The sequence below is a fragment of the Podarcis tiliguerta genome (assembly GCF_965153285.1).
Source record: "Podarcis tiliguerta genome assembly, chromosome: 1".
Taxonomy (NCBI): domain Eukaryota; kingdom Metazoa; phylum Chordata; class Lepidosauria; order Squamata; family Lacertidae; genus Podarcis; species Podarcis tiliguerta.
The window spans coordinates 29,189,298-29,212,328 of record NC_139534.1 but is presented as its reverse complement, the minus strand read 5'-3'; the positions used below and the strand labels follow the sequence as shown (position 1 = coordinate 29,212,328).

Here is a 23,031-nt window from a genome sequence, read left to right as displayed (position 1 = left end):
GTCCACCTTGCAGATCGACAATTTTGTTTGGCCTCTTCACTTGCTGAGGACTTTGCAACCCTTCTGCACCCTTCCATCATCTTGAAACCTACAGGCACTGAACAAACCTTCTCCCTATCCCACCCCCAACCCCAAATCATAAAACCTAAATTATTTACTGGAAGGCAGATATCAATGTGGCCATCAGAGAGGTCAAATGAGTTGTTGGACCAAACCAGAAACATCATATAAACATCCTAAAAGATGGCTGGGGAATCTGTAGGTCTCTAGAGGTCATTGGACTCCAACTCCTCTCAGCCATGGAGGACTGGAGCTTCCACATTCTTGCCCTATAGATAGCCATCCTTTAAAGTAAAAGACATCACACACACTTTTTCCCAGGTTATGCAAATAGTTTCTAATATACTGCTAATGAGGAGTTCATGCTCCTTAGCTTCACACTTGAGCTCTCTTTCATTGCCTTGTTTAGTATACCTTTTTAGTCTACCAGGGTAAACTTTTATTTATTTATTTCATAAAATTTATACACTGCTTGATCGTAAAAACAAACAAACCTCAAAGCAGTTGACAAAAAAGAGAAAGCAGTAAAATCAAGAAAAATTCACAACCATACTTTAAAACCATACAAAAGTTAAAATACTAAAAACAGATTAAAATTGCCTCAGTTTTCTAAGTATCTGGGTTGGCTTGTCTAAACAAGAATGTTTTTAGCAGGTACCCAAAAAGGTATTATTATAGTGCAGTGCAGGCACTTACACACTAAACAATCTAACAAATGTGGAACAGGTATTATATGTCACCTGCAATAGTGGTAATTCTGTCCAATTTTGTCTTTGGAAAGAAATATTGGATTCTAGGGATTATGCAGATTTTTAATCTTTGGTCTACAAATTTGTGTGGAAATTTTGTGAGAGTCTGAAGGCTGGAGTCCAGTGCACCATCTAATTATCTGTGTGTCAAATCCCAATAAGCAGAATTCATTCCTGTTGTTAGATTTCATGACAGAACAATCTGGAATTTTGAGACCCTGAAAACTAAATTTGTGCCCTTATCATTTATGTGATTTGCGCTCCCTCAGTCTTCAGGTTTAGGTCCTTAGTATAGTGACCTTTATACACTGGAATATTGTGTTGTTAAAAGGTTTTTGATTTGAGTATAAATTCCTGACCACAAATTCACTAGGTTGAACTATTAAACCATGAACACACTCACCTGCATTCTACTGCTGAAGTGACAGCAGTTAAGCCATCTTCAACGTGTTCTCTACCATTTTCAAATGATGCTCAGATTGAAAACATGCAACTTTTATTTAATGCTGTGTAGCCTTGTCGGGAATGCATACAGGGCTGTATGTATGTGGGAGTGCAGGATATTATGCCTGGTGGAGCATTTATAACTCTTCTGCCTGCAAAAGTATCCTTGAAAGTATGTTTGTTGAAAGCTCAGAAGCCAGGCATGTGGCTAAACAAGCTTTTTGGGGGGGGGGGCAGGAGTGCCGCTGCTTCAGTTCAATCCTTTGGCCCTCCCATAACTCATAAGACTATGCAACATGGTAAAAATTGCCAAACAAACTATGTAACAGAGAAATATAAATGCACAATTTCTCAGTCTGTGTAACCCAATGATGTTCCAAAATCCAGATTTCCTTGCTGCAAACTTTGGACTGCTTGACCTCAATATTTTAATCTGGGAGTTGCAAACTACACATAGCCCTGTACACTCACACACAAATCTGATCATTCTGGAGTGTCTTAACACAACCAATGCAATCCTGAAATAACTTTTAAGCAACATACATGCAAGGGACCGAGATGTAAATGCTTGGCTGAGAAGGAAACCTCCCCAAAGACTGTAGAACTGATAAGCTTTTAGAAACGCTGGTGACTGTGGCATGCAGTAAAGAAAAAGAAAAATATATAGTGCAACATTTCAACATGGATTTGTCATTCTTTATTCTGCGTGGATAGTCATGTTTCATGCACATATTATTTCAGGGTCATTTCATGGCTATCTCACCCTCATTCCTTCAAATCGTGACAGGGCTCTTAAAGGCCTCAAAGCTCTTAGTGTTCGAAGTGATTTAATGGCTCCCAGTTCAGAATAGCCCAGAGCATTGGCTACTAAACTAACCAATGAAACCTGCAGGTGGGGAAAAAAAAGGTAAAACACGTTAGAGCGTTTCCTTTTAATACAGACATAGAGAACAAGGTAATTATTGTTGTTGTTGTTGTTGTTGTTGTTGTTGTTATTAATACCCCGCCCATCTGACTAGGTTTCCCCAGCCACTCTGGGTGGCTTCTAGCAAAATATTAAAATACAATAATTCATCAAATATTAAAAGCTTCCCTAAACTGGGCTGCCTTCAGGTGTCTTCTAAAACCACAGAACCAGGATTCACTTGACCTGAGGCCCAGAACCTGTCTTCAAACTGAGGCTCAGTACTATCCACATGACTGGCAGCAGCCCTCTAGGATTTCAGACAGGAGCCGTACCCGGAGATGCTAGGAATTGAATCTGGGACCTTCTACATGCCAAACATGTGCTCTGCCACTAACTACAGTCTTCTCCTTCCCCTATTGCAAAACAGACACACGGTGTGGTGGTGAACCCAGCCATAACACGAAGGTCAGGGCCAGGGCTAGGTCTCCTGGCTGCTGCCTTCAGGGTTGCTAGTTGCTGCTGCTCCCTGTCAGTTCCAATGTATCTCCTGAGTGAGGAGGAGAGTGCAAATACAGTGGTACCTTGGGTTAAGTACTTAATTCGTTCCGGAGGTCCGTTCTTAACCTGAAACTGTTCTTAACCTGAAGCACCTCTTTAGCTAATGGGGCCTCCTGCCGCCGGAGCACGATTTCTGTTCTCATCCTGAAGCAAAGTTCTTAACCCGAGGTACTATTTCTGGGTTAGCGGAGTCTGTAACCTGAAGCGTATGTAACCTGAAGCATATGTAACCCGAGGTACCACTGTAGCTTGCAAAAGGAAGTGAAACCCTGTTGCATAGTTTCCATTTGGGGAATTCTTTTCCTCCTGAAAAAGTTGCCAGAGGAGTCTGAGAGGGACAGAGCCTGAGTTGGACGGAGGCCCCCGTGTGTGCTAATTTGGGGGGGCCCTGCCATGATCCTCTTTACCCATCCCACTTCATCTGTGAAACTAAGTCCTTGAGCTCCTGCTGCAAAAGGAGTTGACTGGGGAAAGTGGTGTTGTAAAAGCAAGACACATTTGCCCACATGAGTAGTAACAAGGCCTAACCCTACTGAGAAACGTTTTAAGATCAGACAAGAACATGGTGGCATGTTCAATGGAGGGAAAGCAAAGTACGAGGGAAAGAATTACTCCAAACCTTTCTAAATCATGCTGAGAGGAACCTGCCGATTTAATCATACACCCCTTCAAACTGTGGATGTGTTCTTGGCTATTGTAAATTACTTATTCTTTTGCTTTACACTTTCTTGCTTGCTTCCGCCCCTCTCTCAAGCAACGAGATAAATCAGAATAAGAAAAGAAGGAAGGAATGTGGTTCGGGAGATATAAGGCACTGAAAGGTGAGATTAATATGTGTTATTTTAGCCTACTTTCATTAGGCACACTGACATAACAAGTGTCAGGAAGTTAAAAGTACAGCAAGATAACATGGGAGCTAACCTACTATTCTTTCCCTTTGCACACAGGGGGGAAAGGAAGTGAGCATTAGTTTCCACTCTGCTCAGGATAAATCAGGATGAAAGTTAACTCCCCACTTCTCAATCCTTATGATTTCATTGCAGGTATCAAATTATTCTATCAGATAAGCAAAAACTGGGATAATAACACAAGTTTCAGGCTGACATCTCACCATGACAATCAGTTATTATCAATGTATAGTTTGACAGTTCGAGCTTAACTGGGAGAAGTTCAATTATTTGTTCAGTCAGCCATTCTTACCAGCTGCTCTGTATGTATACAGTGGTACCTCGATTTACGAACTTAATCCGTTCCGGAAGTCTGTTCTTAAACCGAAACCGTTCTTAAATTGAGGCGCACTTTCCCTAATGAGGCCTCCTGCCGCCGGTGCCCTTCCACCGTTCGGATTCCGTTCTTAGACCGAGGTAAAGTTTGCAAACCGGGACACTACTTCCGGTTTTGTGGAGTTTGTAAACCGAATCGTTCGTAAACAGGACTGTAATTAAACCGAGGTACCGCTGTATAAACATCTATTCTTGCCCGCCTGAAATAAAATAAAGCCGCCTCAGGTAATATATAAGACTTTAGAATATAATTGTCCTAAAAAGCTGTTAATAAGACTGCATCCTCTTCGTCACTATGACTTACTTTGACACACTTTTCTGTTAAGTGGCAGGATGAGTGATATGCAGATGCAACTGAGCATATCTCACTGAAGCGGCTATTCAGGAGCAGTGGTTGGTCCTTTCGGCAGTGCTCAGAAAGAGGGTGGGCTACTGAGCATCTGTTCCTTGGTCTCTCCATAGTCTTGATCAGTTGTTAAGCCTAGCACGCACTCCAGACTGCCCACCTGTGCAGGTAACATTGCTCAGTCCCTGCTCCTGCCAACCTAGCAGTTTGAAAGCACGTCAAAGTGCAAGTAGATAAATAGGTACCGCTCCGACGGGAAGGTAAACGATGTTTCCGTGCACTGCCAGAAGCGGCTTAGTCATGCTGGCCACATGACCTGGAAGCTGTATGCCGGCTCCCTCGGCCACTAAAGCGAGATGAGCACTGCAACCCCAGAGTCGGTCACGACTGGACCTAATGGTCAGGGGTCCCTTTACCTTTACCTTTTACTGTTCTTTACCACATACATATTTTCACATATTAGATCTTGAGCCTGCAGGCATGGTCCTTTTTAACTTTTGTACAAATAATATTTTTTTACAACTGTTACTGTGTTACAAGACATTTGCGTTCCATGGTGGGTGATTTTTCTTCATGTCAGCAGAATTTATTTCTTGAACATTCTGTGAGGTAAAAATCTTCCCACTTCACATGCCCAGAGCAGTTTTCCAACTTTTTAAAATGTTGGTTTGTTATTGCTTTTATGGTGATACAATTAAAGTTTAAATGAATCGGTGAATATGTGGCACTTGAACTGGAAAAATCAGGCAAGGGCAACACTGATGGTTCACCTGTATTTGGTTTGCTAACATGGATAGATATAGGCCACTTCTCATGTTATACTGAATAATCATGACTGGAACACAGATTCATGAAGACAGATGCAAAGGACCCAACTCTCAGGTCAACTTTGCGGTATTACTATTCTTAATGTTATGGTAATGTTTTTAGGCTTGGGATCTAAATAATGAGGAGGCTGCACAGGAACAAAGCAAACAATGGGTTTCAAGTACTTACATCAACAATGAGGAAATCCAGCCAGCACCAGGCATTGGTGAAATACATTTGAAAGCCATAGGCCACCCACTTCAGAAGCATTTCCAGAATGAAGATGTATGTGAAGACCTTGTCAGCATACTCCAGCATGGTCTTGATAGTCTTGCGCTGTTCAATATATATGTCTTCAAAGGCCTAGGGCAGGGAGGAGGGTGGAATCATTGCTTTATCGTACACAGAGATAAACCTTATTTTTAAAAATACAGGTCTAAAATTTCATTTCTGCTTTGTGTTCTACTGCTAACATATTACCAAACAATTAGCAAGGGAGCAGGAATTCTTGTTTTTTTTTAAGCACCTATCCTACAATATCTGTGAATCATGATTATTTATCAAACATTTCCAAGCCTGAAAGTAACTGTACTAGCCACCATACATTCTATAATGCCCATTGAAAAATCTGAGAAAATAGCAGGTGTTTATTTTTTATTTTTGCTCACCAGAGCACCACTGCTGAGGAGAATCATAAAAACAATGAACGTCTCAAACCAGTTGTGTTCAACTATGCTGTAGCAGGTTTTCCTAAAATTCCACCAGATTTTTCCTCGGCCATCTTCTATACTCACTTGACAACATGGGAACTTCTTGATGCAGCCTGTTTACAAGGATATTAAATTGTTAAATTTTGGAATAAATGTTTATGGTTATCTTTATTTCAGAATTTTAAAGAAACCAGTCTTTCCTCCACAGAGTCGAGGACTGTATATATGGAGTTCACCCATTTTATCCTTCCTTGTGAGGAAGGAGGATAGTTGCTGTTATGGCTTAATGTTAAAAGGGACATCCTAGGGTTGCCATTTTTCAATTGTTCAATTGACTTGTCTAAGACCCTTTGAAATCCTGGTAATGTCCAGGAAAATCCAGATGTATGGCAGCCCTAGCACATCCAAAATCCATTAGCCACATCCAGAAGTACTGATGTGTGCTGACAGTAACACTCGCCTTAGGATCCCTTTATAGGGATACCCAGGTTTTTTTTTGGGGGGGGGCTGTGTGCAAATATGTTCAACCCCTCCCCACCGCTGAAGACTAGGGAGTTTAGACCAATGCCTTATCCACCCAAGTTGTGACAGTTGCTATGAGGCAAGCAACCCCCCACCCCCACCCCAAGACCAGCAAATTTGTCTGGAGGCAAAATTCCTTCCTGGCCTGAAATATGCCGACCAAAAACTTCTATAGCAAGGAACCAACCAAAGACTGTATGATGAAAATACTCTGAATAAAGGGAGGGGGGCGGGGAAGGAGATCTGAAATCCAACTGCAATGAAAGGCAAGGAGGTGGCCCTAAATTTATGCCTGGGAAGCGGACCTGAATGAAGACCCCGCAGAGTCTATGGCCATCTCTGCCCCCACTATGTCAGCAGCCTCCTGAGCCAACCCGTGATCGGTCAATTTCACAGGTGGGCTAAATTCAAAATCCCACCTTGTATCCTGCCAGCTGCTGGAAGCAGAGAAAGAATCTTGGCAATGGTGGCAAGCTGTGCCACAGCAAAACTGCAGTCCACAGTTAATTTGTCAAACACAACTTGTTTATTTTGTTTCCCTGTTACCTTCTGTAAAACAGGCTTCAGGTTCAAGAGCCTCTTCAGGTTCAATCTCTGCCTGTTCACCCTCTCCAGGCGGGGCAATGTCAACTGTGCTGCCTTCTGAAGAGCTGGTTGCATTTAACTTCTGAAAATAAAATCCCACAGAAAAAAAGGTTTTTTGCCCCCTGCAACTTTATGCCGTACTCAAAAGGAGATAGTGAAGTATGACAGCGCTCTTCCAAATTTATATTGGCAGTGCATAGCAGATGGAACCTGGGAAGGAAGCCCCATTGAGTTCAATGGGTTTACTCCTTTCTCGGTAACTTGGGTATAGGATTGCAGCCTAAGTTTGCTTGTTTTGTTTTTAATGCAAATAAAAGCATGCTAGTCAAACTGTGTTTCCCCTTTCTCTGAGTATTTCCTTATGCTGTAGAAAAGCAACGGTGTATAGGAATTCCGAAATAAGTGGGGCTGGATAACTATTTGCAAACTCCTTCATTGTATTATATTAAATTTAGGTGTGTTTGTTGTTAATTCCTCACCCACTCACTCAAGAAAAACTGGGCCACTAAAGAGAGAAATGATAGAAAATAGCCTGTTGTCCAAAGTTTATTTACTAACTTCAGAAGAAGAGTAAACTAGCAAATTAATGTTAAAATAACCCTGCTATTTACTGTAGGACTCCATTTTTTTAATTATTATTATTATTATTATTATTATTATTATTATCCAGCTATTATTAAAATAGGCTGCTACTCTGCCATAATAATTTTGGAAACCCAGCCAGAATTGGATTTTCATGGCTGCTTGTCAGAATTCAAGCCACACAAAAATCTAGCTGAGTTATGTCAGTGTGCTGGTGTGAGTTACCACAACATATGGATATTATATGAAGAAGAGTTTGGATTTGATATCCCGCCTTTCACTCCCCTTCAGGAGTCTCAAAGCGGCTAACATTCTCCTTTCCCTTCCTCCCCCACAACAAACACTCTGTGAGGTGAATGAGGCTGAGAGACTTCAAAGAAGTGTGACTGGCCCAAGGTCACCCAGCAGCTGCATGTGGAGGAGCGGAGACGCGAACCCGGTTCCCCAGATTACGAGACTACTCCTCTTAACCACTACACCACACTGGCTCTCTGCACATATGCATCTATGTGCGTGGGGAATTTGCATTTTAATTTAGATCCGGGTGCCCTACACTGCCACACTGCCATCTGCCCAGAAACAGCGCCGTTTAAGGATGAACACAAGGTTCCTGGCCACCACTAAACAGGTAAGGCAGCCAACCAGCCGTCAAGCATGAGGAAAGCTTTCCCCCACTATTGAGTGTCTGCCTGGCTTTTTGTGACATGCTGTCTCTCACTGAATGAAGCACCCATTGGAGGCACCACTGTTCTAGGCAGCCAGACTGAACCAAAATGTATAAAATACCAAATTACATTTTACAACTTCAGACAGAAAATTATACTGCACATGCTCAAGAGACTTTGCCCATATAAACTCTGTAAGTAGACGGGCACTTGGCAAGTTTTGCAGCGCAGTGGCAGTGAGTTTAGCACATTATTTATATTATAATGAATCTTTATCGCGGTCCAAAGACCCATAGAACTATTACAGAACAAAATACAGCCAAGACAGCCAACCACGAAAGAGAGAGAAACCGAAGCAGTCATTTTGTTTTGTCTCTAGCTTGATTATCTTTGTTTCTTTTTACTTCTGAGTAAAAGAAACTTTGCCACGGCCAGTGTAATATCACTAGACCTGCTATTTAATATGGGAGGCTTCAGATTTTCCCAGCAGATCTGCCAGTGGGGGTTTGATCAATTGGTCCCTTGCTTGCTTATTTATATTGTATCCAACAGGAAAGTTGTTCCAGGCAGTTGTTTATAAATTCCCATTCTGTTGTTCCCCCTTTTGGGAGAGGGGACTCTCTGTGCATGCTCAGAGGCATTCAGTTCAAAATTGGCAACTGTATGGTTACGCTATCCTGGCAAAGGAACATCTTTCACTAGATCAGCATCTGATGGACAACTTGTGAATTTGTCCTATATTTATGCATCCTCGTGTGTTATATTTGGAATAGCTTTTTCAATGTTAACATTAGCATGTTCTGAAATAGTTTCATTAGAAATTCACTCTTCAATATATATAATTGTTATATAATAATATAATAATAATATTATATAATTGTTATACTGACACCCTTTAAAACATTATGAAATATTATGTAAAAAGCAAAAACAATTACCAATAATATCAAACTGTTCAATGTTACACAGTTTGCACTAACACTAGAAATCCTGACCTATATTCTTAGCAAATTAAACAAAGGTTGATCTAAGTTTGTTAAAGCAATTTGTTTGGCAATAGTACTGACATGTCAAAGGGAGGATTATGCATATATATTTCTGTATCATATTAAAATACAAAAAGGAATTCTTTGAGCTGGAAACCTATGTGGCTACATAAAGTAATTATTCATGCCCTCTTTGTAATTGCTAATTACATGAATGGCATCATGTCTAACTTGGCCCTGATGGTGCAATTCCTTAAGTGGTGGTAAAGAATATGTAATTTTACTGATTTTGTGCTGTGAAGAAGCTGACTAAAACTGAGCTTTTACAGAATTACATCACTTGAGAATTTGAGCATGACATTTTTGAATTAATCTGGATGCATTTTGCTGTTAGGCAAATTAAAAAACCAGGAAGAATTCTCCAGTAGTTAGCTTGCTGAAACAAATTAAGTTTAAAATATGAGAATAAATATGAGAACCAAGATGATAGATTACCGGTAAGTAGTAAAATCAACCATGCCTTTATACAAGTAAATAACCCATTCAGTCTCTGGGTTTGAATGTTTAGGCTGCAGTCCTATTCAGACATTACACAAATGGGGAGGGGTGAGCAGAACTGCATATGGCCAACTCATTCAGTATAAAGTCTGAACTAATGTGAGTAACAATATGTTTGTCAGAAAGTAAACTTCAATGTTTGGTTACTTCTGTATTAGCACGTTTCCAGCTACTTACTTTAACTGGGGGATGAAGAAACTGGCATTTGGGTTTTCACAACTGTCCATTGCAGAATCGTGTTTATGTCTGCAATCAAACTCAAACGCCATTGTTTTAAATTTGCAATGGCATATATGCTTAACGATATATATTTGTATATCCCATAAACTGATTTCTCAGTTGGCATTACAGCAACACCATCTTTACAACGTGTTGTTTGTAAAATATGTGAATGTACTTTACTTTATTCCCTTTTTAAATTCAATATGATCATCCCCCAGCTGTATGTGCTTCCTACCTCTCCTTCCCCAGTTGGATAGGACTTAATAGCCAAACATAGCAGGAACAGCAGATATTATTTCCTAACAGATAAAACAAAACATACCTTGACTGTAAGCATACTGATCCTACTTTAAGCAAGAAAGGAAGTTTTAAGAGCTCCTTTTGTATTAAGTCACATTTCTTAACTGATGCACATTTTTAAAGGCTCATTCCTTCCTGCCAATGCAATTTTAAAGGCTAGCTCAAAGAAAAATTTGCAACTGAACACAGTGAAGATTTCTTCAGCACACAGCGAGGAGGATTTGCGTTTCATTTAGTTGGGTATATTGAAAGCAAAATGCCTCCCAACTTGAACAGCTATATTAAAGCAATCCATGTATTATTCATCTGATATTACACAATTTAAATTGAAACCATTAACTTAATGCAAAATATGCAACCACCCAAACTGAATAGCCTGGTTCAGATGTAACAGGATACCATGGTTTACTGCTTCATGAATGAGCTATGGTGAATCTTGGGCTCATACACTCCCCACTCCCTTCTCCTGCTCCTTTGCACCGAAAGATCAGATGCCTTCGCTTCCAGTTTTAAACAAACCACAGCTCTCCATGGCATACATTAAAAGTGTGGTGAGAACAAACCTTGATTTCAGTTTCTGTGTTGTTCTGAAAACACAGATGGAACAAACTATGGTTCCCTGAACTTGGATGTCACAGGGAACTGTGGTTAGTTCAACACTGAAAATTCCTGATAAGAAAGGTGAGAATTGTCAAATGGGAAGTTCACAAGCCTGAGGCATGCCACGACTCATCCGTCAAGTGGGGAATAATGATTCCTTGTTATCTATGAACCAGGTCAAGGTGAGCATTTTTTTTTAAACTGGCTACAGCGCATCCTTAAACAACAGAATCAGACCCAAGTTTAAACAACTCTAATAATTCTAGCAAATTATACAATTCATGCTACATTTAAAAGAATTAAAATCCTGATACCGTAATTTAAATTTAAAAGAACAACAGGTATCTCTCGTCTGATGAGCATTCTTATTCAAACAAGCAAACTAGGAAAAACATCCTCATATAACTTATACCCGGGATGGGAATCCTGTGGCTTTCTAGAAGTTGCTGGACTCCCAACTGCCAGAAGCTCCAGCCAGCATGTCCGATCGTCAGGTGCGTTGGGAGTTTTGGTCCGGCAGCATTTGCTATGGCACAGCTTCCCCATCCCTGACTTACACAATTACTTTTGCATTTTTTTTAAAAACCGAACCCTTTGACAAGACGTTACCAGGCCGTTTTCCATTAGAGACCTCTCAAAGGTCAACGCTGTACACTACTAGGGAGCGAACATCATATTACCCGCAAATAACACATTAGAAAGCATTTGTTGATGATGCAGCATTCCCAAGGCCTGAATCAGCAAAACAACATGCTTGACTAGAGCAGAAGCCTGTGCAATACTAGTGAAACTGCACCAAGAAAAGCAGAAACCCACCTTCTTCTTTTTTTAAAAAAATGATGATATGGGGGGGGGGGGAAATAATTGGAATCATAAAACATTGGACAGTACGCAGCAGTTATCATCTAAATAGGAGGAGGTAGCAATAGGACAACCACTTTAGCAGCCTCTTTTGGATTTGAGCATAGCTCTTGATTTTTTTGCCCACAAAATAATAATCAACACAAGCTTTGCCCAACAGCATGTTAATGGGGCTCATTTCCATTGTTAAAGCATTCACTTAAAGCCCGGTCTTGCTCTCATTTGCTTTTCGCTGGACACTGTTTCAATGGGAGCAGGAGCAGGCCATCATACAAATGTTAAAAGCTTTACAAACCATTTCATGATTCAGGTGACAGTAAAATAAACAAAGGGATTCAGCCATTATAAATTATCAGGGATAAGTCAGCTTGAGATATGGTTTGAACATTCTAAATTGCCCTGAGACTTGACAAACTCTCAGATAAATAATTCTCATTTTCTTTTACAATTCGGTTACATTTCTGATATTTTTTTTAAGAAAGGTTTTAGTTGCATAGAGAGTAAGACTATAAAAAAAAGTTTCTCACCCCTTCAACCAAAGCCTCTTCCTGAACTGCAGCCTGACAATATTTGTGTTTTATACTCCAAAAAAGCAGTCTTCAACAATTTGCTTAAAATGATTTCTTAATGTCTTTCTTAAGTTTACCAATAGCGCACTGATCAGGGTGGCCAGTTATTGCATTGCCAAAAGATATAACCAAAAACGGAGAGTAAATCAATTTGCAAAAAAATGGGTCACCCCCAAAAAAGCTCAACAACTTTGGTTAATCCAAAGGATAGATCACTGCCAGTGCTATTATAGTGGGAGTAGATTGCAGTCTCTTGGAAGTTGGACATCCCTGGTCTAGGAGAACGCATTGCATGAACTGGACCATTATGTAATGCGTTTCTCTACCTCTGGGCTGGAGGGAATTTCTCCTGCTGGGCAGGAGGGAATTCACTCCCACAGTAAAGGATATGGCCAGGTAATGGGGAAAGTTGATATGGGGATGCAGATCCCTGTAGCAGATGTAGTCTGTTTCGGACAGCAAACAACACAGAAAGGCATTCTGTGTGGTACCGCCGCCTAGCCCAGGAGTCTCATCAAATACCTTTTCTGCTTTTATTTGACCTATCTTTTAGTGAACAGCAATATGTCAATAGTAGAATTAGTCACTTTATTTTGACTTTAATTATTTTTTTAAATTGGCTATTACCTACTTTTGAGGATCAGAGAAGATTAAAACCTGAACAAACCAAGTTGTTGTTAGCGTTCCAACTCATTTGTGAATAAGTGTGAAAGCTCAGTGGCTAGTACAAACGCTGCAATATTATAACATCTTGTGATTTCATTATTACCACAGCTTTCAGCAACTTATTGTTAAAGGCAAGGACCATCTCTTCACTTGCTGCTTGCCTGGCAGCTGCCACTGAAACCTTCTGAATTGGAACAGCAAGCATCACTCAGACTGCAGAAGTATCACTTTTTTTTGGCTAAAATATCAACAAATGTTTGCTTAAAAAAAATTAAGGCAAATGTTCTTGGAATTTTAAAAGCATAAGATTAACTATAGAGCATTTTCTGAAGAACGAATATGAATTATTGGTTTGAATTTGGCATTTATTCTGTTTTACCACTATTAATATCCAATATCAAAATCAAATAATTGATCAGAAAACATGTACCCCTTTCTGTTTGTTTCTTTGTTTTAAATGCATTGTTTGATAAAGATATATTTTTATATTTTTTTAAAAAAAGAAACAACAATGAGGGTACAATCCTGTAATCCCCAGGAGGTATCACAGCAACCATAGGATACAGAAGACGTCCCTCTCCAATGGCAGAGAGGAAGCAGGTTTGCCCTGGAACCTTCCTTGTGGTGTCCATGGAAACCTCCACATCCATCCCCCTTCTGCTATTAATGCTCCAGCACAGATAGGGAGGGAAAATGGGTGGATCAGGGCAGATCCCAATCCCACCTCTGACATGGGAGGGAAATATGTCAGCCTGGGAGCTGGCATATTTATTTCCTCTCCAACCTCTCCACCTACTGCCTTGCTTGGTGCTAGATTGAGAGTGCTTTGACTGTTCTTCCAACCATAGATTCTCTCTTCCCCATACAATTGCTCTGCCCATGACTACTTTTTTGCCTATAGTCTGTACCGAATCATAATATATATATATGAAAATCCTCAAACAAATTCTAGAGGAATTGTATTAGGTCTAGAGAACCTTGCATGACAACAGCTTGAAAGAACAGTTCAAGAAAGATGTGTGTGTGTGTGTGTGTGTGTGTGTGTGTATAGATGGATAGAACAGAGAAACCCAGGAAGCAATTAAAATCAGAAATTATATTCATTTAACCCGTCGCCGTCCCCTTCTGAAGAAGACAGTATTAAATATGTGCCACATTTATAAGGGCTGAATCAAAAAGGGTTGTTTTTATTGTTTTTAAAAACTATGCATGCTCCCTTTTTCCCCCTTGGCCTTTGGAGAGTTCAACATTCTTGTCAGTTCATGATCCATCTTACAAAACCTATAGGTCATGCAGTAGCTATTGAAAGGACTTGATAACCAAATACATCTAGAAAAGTCATTAGCAGAATCAAAATGTATGTTGGGGTTGCCAATCTTGCCTGACCATGCTGTGATGTGTGAGTCACAGGACTCAGCAGAGAGCAGCTGTGCATGTCTAGACCATCTTGCAATGGGCAGGGAAGGAAACATAGCTCGGTAGCATGCAGGCCAGTCAATATTCACCAGAAAAGTGTGATTATGTATGTATAACTTGCTTAGGTAACCTGTGCAAGAGTGGCGGTACGTTGAATCTACCTGGTTAAAAAGGACCAGAGCTGCATTCTTGATTGCTCCTGCTTGGTTTTACCCCTGTGAGAAGTAAGAATGGCAGGCAATGAAGTTCATGACATATTACCTCCAGTCTTTTGCTCTTTGGAGGCTAGCATTCAGACATGGCTTTAGTACATTTTCAGGAAGGGGGGGGGAGAGAGAAAGAGAGCTAAAGATATCATTATCAAACTTGCAAGAAAAGGTATATACAGATAACTGGCTGGTTGCAGAATTCAGTTTACATCCTTAAGAACCTTCTACATCAGGGCCAGTGAATCTGCAGCCTTCTATATATTGTCAGGATCTAACTCCATCATCACCACCCAGCATGGCCAATGGTCAAGAATGTCTAACAACAAGTGGAAGGCCACAGATTCCCCACATGGTCTATGTGTGCATAATCAGAGTAACAGGGATCACTATGAAGAAGGATTAGCAGTCACAGCTACTTTGTTTGGTTTCATGTGCTGGTGATGTATCGCCTACAGTTGTTAAACTATGGTTAAGAGATCAGGAGAGGATGCTGGGATTATGTACCCCTCCCTCCTTCTTTCTGAAGCATGAGTCTGGATCCACAATCAGCAGCTGGCATTGTAGGGATCAGCCAGGAGAACAGGACCACTGAGCCATCTGTGGACACTGGGCCTTCTTTCCCCCCACTTAAATTCACTCTTCCTCCCCAGGCGAGCCAGCTATGGCAAGGAAAAGTGCTGGTGTTAGGAGACTGAGTTTGAGAGCTCCTCCCCAAAGTTGACTGGAGCCAGCCCTTTGTGAGCTTAAAGCTCAATATACACGTGAGCGTTCAGAAGCAAGTCTCTCTGAGTTAAATTGGAATTTACTGCAAATAAGCACGCACAGGAACACAACTATTTAAGTGAAGTTCTTCATTCTAATGTGACAGGCAACTTGTTTTTTTTTGGGGGGGGCAGTGGGAGACATCCTAGATTTCTATTACTTTGTTAAAACAAGAACCACGATGCCCCTGTTCTGGAACATTTTGATCTGGCAAAGCTCCTTCTTCTGCAATGTGATCTCCCCTTTGTCAGGATTCCTATTTTAATCCAGAAATATATTAAGTGTCACTTGTTAAAAAATGGTCTGTCCATTATCAGTGGTCTCTTGGATTACAGCCTAAATTAATGTATTATTTAGCATAAAGAGAAAAGGCTTATTCTATTTCCCTTTCTGGTTTCTTAACCATTCTGCATTTTACACTGTAATCAATAGCTTGCAGAAGGATCTGATGAACCAAAGACAGAAAAAAGATAGAAATGGCAAGAAGTTTGTTTTCCTCAGTAACTGAGACCTCTGCTGTTCCTTTTTTGAGGGAAGGGCTGTTGTTTCAGATCTTTTCTGCAAAGATGTCCCGGAGCTTCTCAATTCGACAGGCTTCCCCTTGACCTTAATTATGAAAATTCCAGGGGAGGGGCCTGAGGAATGAATGTGTGAAACTAAATGTGTCTCTTTCTATTGTAAGAATCTTGCAAGTTATGCTCCTGCACAACCCTCAAAGTTTTGAGCCACACAACTGAAAAGAAGAAGAAAGCAACATTGCTTCTATTAAGGAGAAACACTTCCATTAGTTTTGGACACAGTTACGCTCCAATTTAAGATAAATAAAATTGCAAATTTTGAAAATAAATAAAACAAGCTGCACAGAATATATTCTCAGCCAGGTATTAGGAAACAAATATCCTTTCAAAAAAATCAAAATCAAAACTACTAATAACAGGTGAAGTGTCACTGGGTAAGAAAGTGAACCCAGCTCTCAACCAGTCAATGTATTCATTTAACTATAGTACTTCAAGACCAGAAGACCAAAGATCTAATGACAAGAAAAGGAATGATGGAGAGAATAGTCTAGAGGAAGGAATTGGTGGTGCACTTCTTATAAATGTTACATAACTGGTTAAGAAACCACTACAAGAAATTATTGAGTACAGGAAAAAGAGAGAGCGAGCTGTAAGAGTAAATTATACAGCATACAAATGCACAAAAACCATTTTGGCTTTGAAACTTTAAAAGATAATCTTATTTTTTAAAAATGTCCAGTGCTTCCAGAACACACCATATAGAATTGCTGGTGAAAGGTTTAGCAACATTTAATAGCTATTTGCACAACTGGCCAAAGGAATTCCCCATTTTGGTGAGATTTTGTTGGATTTTTACTTACATTATTTGCAAATTTGATGCAAACCAAAGCCTTAATATTTTAAAATGAGACTTGGACCAGATAGGCATTCAAACAGAGGTTGCCTTGAAACAGAGGAGTGTCCTCTGACAACATTTCAAATAGAGGGCTGCCCTCTATAAAGTAGGGTGTATTCTTCATTTGGCTAGGCTTCATTTATGTTTTCTATTCATCAATGCCACTCACTGAGATTATTGTCACATTAGATAGCAGTTTATAATAATGTTAGCAAATCATTTCTTTGGCCATTCTGACTCATGCTGGAATCAAATAAAATTTTTGATGTCAAGATGACCCACTGAATACAGCCAGCTCTAATAAATACCTGTCAATAATTGTGCACGTCGCCAAACCACCAAGTATTTAATCAGTCAGTAGTAAAAACTACAAATCCTGCATATAAGAAGAATCAAGTCTATGGAAGCAAGAGATTGGGACGAAAAGAGATACTTCTGTCTAAAATAGGAAATGCCATACTTTAAAGCTTTTCCCAATGAAAACCATACATTTCGAAGGCAAGATCACCACAGAACCTAAATAGATGTCCAGATTTCATTTTTCCTGAATTTATGTCATTTTATTCCCTTCCATAAAAAGTTTTGTTTGCATCTTTTCTGGAGTACTCATATAGGTGACTAAATAATACTCAAGAACTTGAATACTTGATGTTTCGGTAGCAATCTATCAAGTAAAATGCTTCAAGGATTATTCAGCACAGTTGCAATCCCAAGTACTTAGATGTAGTTCTCTGTTCCTTCATGGGAAGCACCTTGAAACTCCTCCAAGCTTAAGGTCCCCCAGAACAGCACTCCATGAGGTGCGAAGGGCTGCTACTCAAACTATCTCTCTCACACACGTATTCCTATGTGTGGATCAGACACACTTTCTGTTTGTGCATGAAGGGTTTGGATCCTGGCCAGCCCATTCCCGTAGGCCTCTGCCTAGTGCGGTTTTCCTCAAAACCACTTTACATTTTCTTTTAGGCTTCAGTGATAGTCTGAACAGTCGTTTCCCATTAGCACGGATGCGAGAAAAACAGGGCAGAGCTGTTTTTTTACATCTAAGTTAACAGTCTCTCTCTCTCCCCCCCCCCCCCCACTTTTGTTCAGCTTTTTAAATACCAGCTTCCAGGGGAATGCTCTAAGGAACCTGAGGTGTGTGGCAAGGGGGCATTACTGACTCCAACTCCTCTACACCCTTACAGACACCTTCCCTGAGCTTTCACCTTCTCTGATGAGGCGAGCTCTTCTACCATTCAACCTGATGTTCTGTCGCTACTGCATAGCAGAGCATGAAAGGTGAGTTGCAAGACTCTCACGTGCAAGAGAACATGGGGACATAGGAAGTTGTCTTATACTGGCTATAGCTCCATCTAACTCAGCACTGTTGACACCAGGAGTAAGCCCATCAGGAGTAAGTTAGTCCATAGGTCTGATTCAACCTGTAGGGTCTCCCCATTCAGCCCCCCTCCCCCTCCCCTTGCCCTTTCCCCTATAAGGCTTGAGGGGAATCACCTCCTATTGGCCCAAGTAGGAGTATTCTTAAATGATCTGTGAGGGAATTTTCAGGGTGGGCTCATAGCTGATAAGGGAAATTAACAGTCCCCTCCTCGTGCACCATGACCCCCACACATTCAAAATTTCACACCATGGGAGAAATGTCACCATTGTAAACCAAACACACGCTTACAATAAGAAAGGAACTAATAAGCAGTAAGAAGGTTGCTATGAAGTAAGAACTGCCTAATCTTGCAGCACTGCTACATGTGCAGAGACATAAATACAACAATGTCAATAAAATACATTCAAAATTGTATTTTTCATTAGTTTTCAGCTTCATTTCACATGTGCTTGTGTATATATATGTGTGTGTGTGTGTATAAAATCCTACCTCTTTGCCTTCTTCAATTTCAGATTCGCTGCTAAATTCCTCTGTATTTATATTTTCAAAATCCGACTCTCCAACTGCCATTGGTACAGTCACAGTAAGGCCTGGATTATTTATGAATGACATATAATCATTTTCATCAATAATGTATTTTTCCACACTGCTGCCTGTGCCCACACCACTTGTGGTTCCATTCCCATCTCTCAGGTAATTAACGTCTCTAGTTATTTCAACCATCATATGGTTGGAAATGTAGTTGTCTTTCTTGTTGCTTAGTTCTTCGAGCGCTTTGATATCCTCCACAGCTTTCTGCCTCCTGACAACGCCTTTTTCGACAACCTCTCGTAATTTTTTCTTTACATAATCTACTCCCTTTTGAATTCTTGCCACAGCAATCTGAAGATTGTTTATTTCGTTATCGTCATCAGTAGCAGCGAGGTTATCTGAACTAAAGGAGCTCAGAAGCAAGGCCAGAAAGAGGTTCAGTACCTAAAAGGTGGGGGAAAGAACAAAACCGATACAGGTTTCTATTGTACAGAAAAAGAAGATCAACAAAGGAAGAGGAAGAGGAGGAGGGGGAAGGAGACACACACAGTGGGCCAATCAATAGACCGCTTTGTTTTAAAACACAAGTTTCTCAGCTTATATCGGGAAGATCCTATGTACAGCTGCATTTTTTCTAAAACATAATGTGCATAGATAGAGAAGCACTTCTGTTCCGACACACAGATTCTCCTATGTTTTTCTCATGGCAAACTAGAATAACATATTTTTCTTCTGTGGCCAACTTGTTCTAAGAAAACTAGCCTTGTAAAACCATTCATATTAATACTATGCAAAGCTTAATAAGGACCCAGAGTCAAACTCTGGCCTGGTGATTTTTCTACAAAACAGCGTTTATTGGACATCCTAAAACTTTTCAAAAAGCCTGTTTTACATACCACGAGGTTTCCAATCACCATGACCAGCATGAACACAATGAGGCACATGGTTTGACCTGCAACTTCCATGCAGTCCCACATGGTTTCTATCCATTCTCCGCAAAGGACTCGGAACACAATCAAGAAAGAGTGGAAAAAGTCGTTCATGTGCCAGCGTGGAAGCTCACAGTCTTCTGCAATCTTGCACACACATTCTTTGTAGCTTTTGCCGAACAGCTGCATGCCCACCACGGCAAAAATGAAGACAATTATGGCCAGGACCAAGGTCAGATTTCCCAAAGCTCCCACAGAGTTGCCGATAATTTTGATCAGCATATTTAGCGTCGGCCAGGATTTTGCTAATTTGAAAACCCGGAGCTGGAAAACAATAACAATAAGACATTATCATTACTACTCAAAATACTTTGTATTTTAGCTTCAGAAATGAAAACATAATACAGGTGGTCAAAATTTAGAGAGAGAAGGAGGAACAAACTGCTTATATACATTTAGTGGAATTTTGGAAATGAATGAGAAACAGGCCACATACTGAGCATTTATAACTGCATTCACATATTTTTTTCCATTTCAATTAGCATTTCTACAACAGCCATCAGTTCACATTTGGTATATGTGTCAAATCCTTTTGGAATGACATTTGTTTTATAGACTAGATTAAAGCATGAATTCAAGGAACATGGTGGAGTTACTAATCAGTTAACAAATTTCACAAGCGATACTTATTAAATTCAAAGCAGTAAAAAAGTTTGATCTCAGTTTCTTTCAAATACGCCGAAGCCAATATTGCATTCTGCCTATAAACACTGGAAATTATGTGAAAAGTTGTGTTGTACTGCTTGCACATTTACCAGTCTGAAGGATCTTAGGACTGACAACCCTTCCACATTTGCAAGACCCAGCTCCATCAAACTCAAGCTGACAATGATGCCATCAAAAATATTCCAGCCTTCTTGGAAATAGTAATAAGGATCCATGGCTATTATCTTGAGGACCATTTCTGCAGTGAAGATCCCAGTGAAGACCTAAGTGCAAGAATAATGAGTTAGTTTACACTTCATTCGAGTTCTTTTAAATTAAACTAGCCCAATTGCATACTAAGTTTACAAACTTAAAAAATTATTTGAAACGAAGTAGAAGGGACGTGGGTGGTGCTGTGGGTTAAACCACAGACCCTAGGACTTGCCGATCAAAAGGTCGGCGGTTCGAATCCCTGCGACAGGGTGAGCTCCCGTTGCTCAGTCCCTGCTCCTGCCAACCTAGCAGTTCGAAAGCACGTCAAAGTGCAAGTAGATAAATAGGCACCGCTCTGGCGGGAAGGTAAACGGCATTTCCGTGTGCTGCTCTGGTTCGCCAGAAGCGGCTTAGTCATGCTGGCCACATGACCCGAAAGCTGTACGCTGGCTCCCTCGGCCAGTAAAGCGAGATGAGCGCCGCAACCCCAGAGTCGGTCACGACTGGACTTAATGGTCAGGGGTCCCTTTATAATTGATTCCTAAGGGGCTCACCACTTTAAAATGGTGAGTTTAGGGTGGTCTTTCATTGTGTCATCCTGTGGAATGAATGCTAGAACAGCATTAGGATAGCAATCTCTCTCTCTATATTATTCACATCCTATTGCATTTCATATTCTGGAATGCTGTCATAGTAAAAAATAGGGTGGCAGATATTTTCAGGTAACATAGCAGAAAAATGCTCTTATCTTCGATATCCCTAACATTTGGGTCATTTTTTAAAATACTTTTGCTTGAACTCTTCATTTCTGCGGAGACATTCTCCTGTCACTTCTGAAGCCCCTTCAATTAACGTTTTTCTGTTAAAAACGAAACACTTAATTTTAATACGATTAATTTTTAAATTATGTAGAAGTAATCAAGGACTTTCATCGTAATTTCCTTTGGCTGAAAAGGAGAAGAAGGAAAAGGCTCATAATCAATTGCCAAGCTACAAAGCAGGCCACCAAATAATAGTAAATTAACTTCCTTTGGATGGAAACCAACAAAATGAGGTTAAGAGATTAAGAGAGTAAAAGACTTGAGGTTTTTAAATGAGTACCAGCAGGGAGGACATTATGAACCAGCACTCGTCCCTAATTAAAGTTAATACAGTATGAAGACTGCTTCAGATGGGAGTACCCTACAGTGCGTACCTGTTTCCCACATATGTTTTAAAACAAGTGATCGGGAACACAAATATTTTATTGTTACCACAAACTCCAGCTTGCTAAGGGTGCTAAGAATTGCAGGTATGTGAAAATTCCCGGGGTTACTGAAGGAAGCTATGTGTGGATGAGATCAGTGTTTCTGTGCAAGTGCCTCTGGAATATGAACCTAGCAATCCTGCACACTCCTGATACACTCACACGAGGCCCACTGGCCTTTGGGAACCAGCCCTAAATTAACCAGAAAATAGGTGGATTGCAAGGTTAAAGTCACACCTCACATGATGAAGTAAATGGTCTGAGTACTGTAGTGTGTTTCGATTTTCTGCACCGCTCACTTGCACCTGCACCCTAAGATACCCACAATGGGGATTTAAGAATTCTTTTGATGGCCCTTAGAACACTTCATGTGTAAACCGCCTTGAGACAATGGTGCAGCTGATAAATCAATTGTAATAATGATAGTAACAGAAAAGGGTGGAACATAATACAGGGTGCATAGATGGCATGATCTAATTATATCTGGCACTAAGGGCACCAGTCAAATGTGCTGTTCTTATGCATTCTGAATCAGCACCTCTAAATCAGTAGGTCATTCGCTGGAACTTGAACAGTGTTAAATTACACAGGTATGAATATTTATTCTATTTGTGTTCATATTTCACATTAAAAGCTGATATAGTTTCATGTTCTAGGAAAATGAAAGGTCCATAAAGGTATAATTTCCGTCTGGGGACGTGAGGACATAAATGGGGACTTTCAGGTCAGGCACTGATATATTAGAATTAATTTGGATTATCAGAATGGTACTGTTAAATATTCCACCACCACACTACTAAAGTGGTAACATTATTATGATGGTCTTTTTTCTTATTTTAAAGCACTTTTTGAAATATTAGGTTCCTAAGTAATTTGTTTTACTGAACAAAGGTAATGAGATGGCAATGTGATCTACAAACTTTCCAGCGTTGCAGACAATTCTGCGCTGGAACAATGGCGGCACGACTAAATCAGCTTGTGAAAAAATTATATAGGCTAAGCCTAAGTGTTGCTCCACAAATGATCTCTGCAAAGCAGCTTAGATTACATGGGCTAAGATTCTCTAATATTGTCAAATAACATCCGTAATCGCATTTTCATTAATGAGAGCCTAAAGAAGCGAAGGTAATAGGGGCGGGATGCAAAGAGAGTCATCTGTTTAAGAGCTTTGCATAGTCATTTCCCGCTAGTCTTCCCAATGGCTTTGCTAAGGAGACCCACACCTGTGGAATTAGGATGGTGA

General features: G+C 40.3%; 1 protein-coding gene across 2 annotated transcripts in view; it reads right to left on the bottom strand.

Moving 5' to 3' along the window:
- Positions 1 to 23,031, bottom strand: part of LOC310660348 (sodium channel protein type 2 subunit alpha-like) — a 70,342-nt gene that overhangs the window by 9,644 nt on the left and 37,667 nt on the right. For both annotated transcript variants that reach the window (XM_083404907.1, XM_083404908.1), the window contains exons 16-22: positions 20,440 to 20,613; positions 19,592 to 19,948; positions 18,654 to 19,139; positions 6,933 to 7,053; positions 5,823 to 5,977; positions 5,344 to 5,517; positions 2,017 to 2,139 (exon numbers count right to left, since the gene is read on the bottom strand). In XM_083404907.1, the coding sequence (XP_083261033.1) occupies positions 2,017 to 2,139; positions 5,344 to 5,517; positions 5,823 to 5,977; positions 6,933 to 7,053; positions 18,654 to 19,139; positions 19,592 to 19,948; positions 20,440 to 20,613 (1,590 nt within the window). The remainder of the gene's footprint in view (positions 1 to 2,016; positions 2,140 to 5,343; positions 5,518 to 5,822; positions 5,978 to 6,932; positions 7,054 to 18,653; positions 19,140 to 19,591; positions 19,949 to 20,439; positions 20,614 to 23,031) is intronic.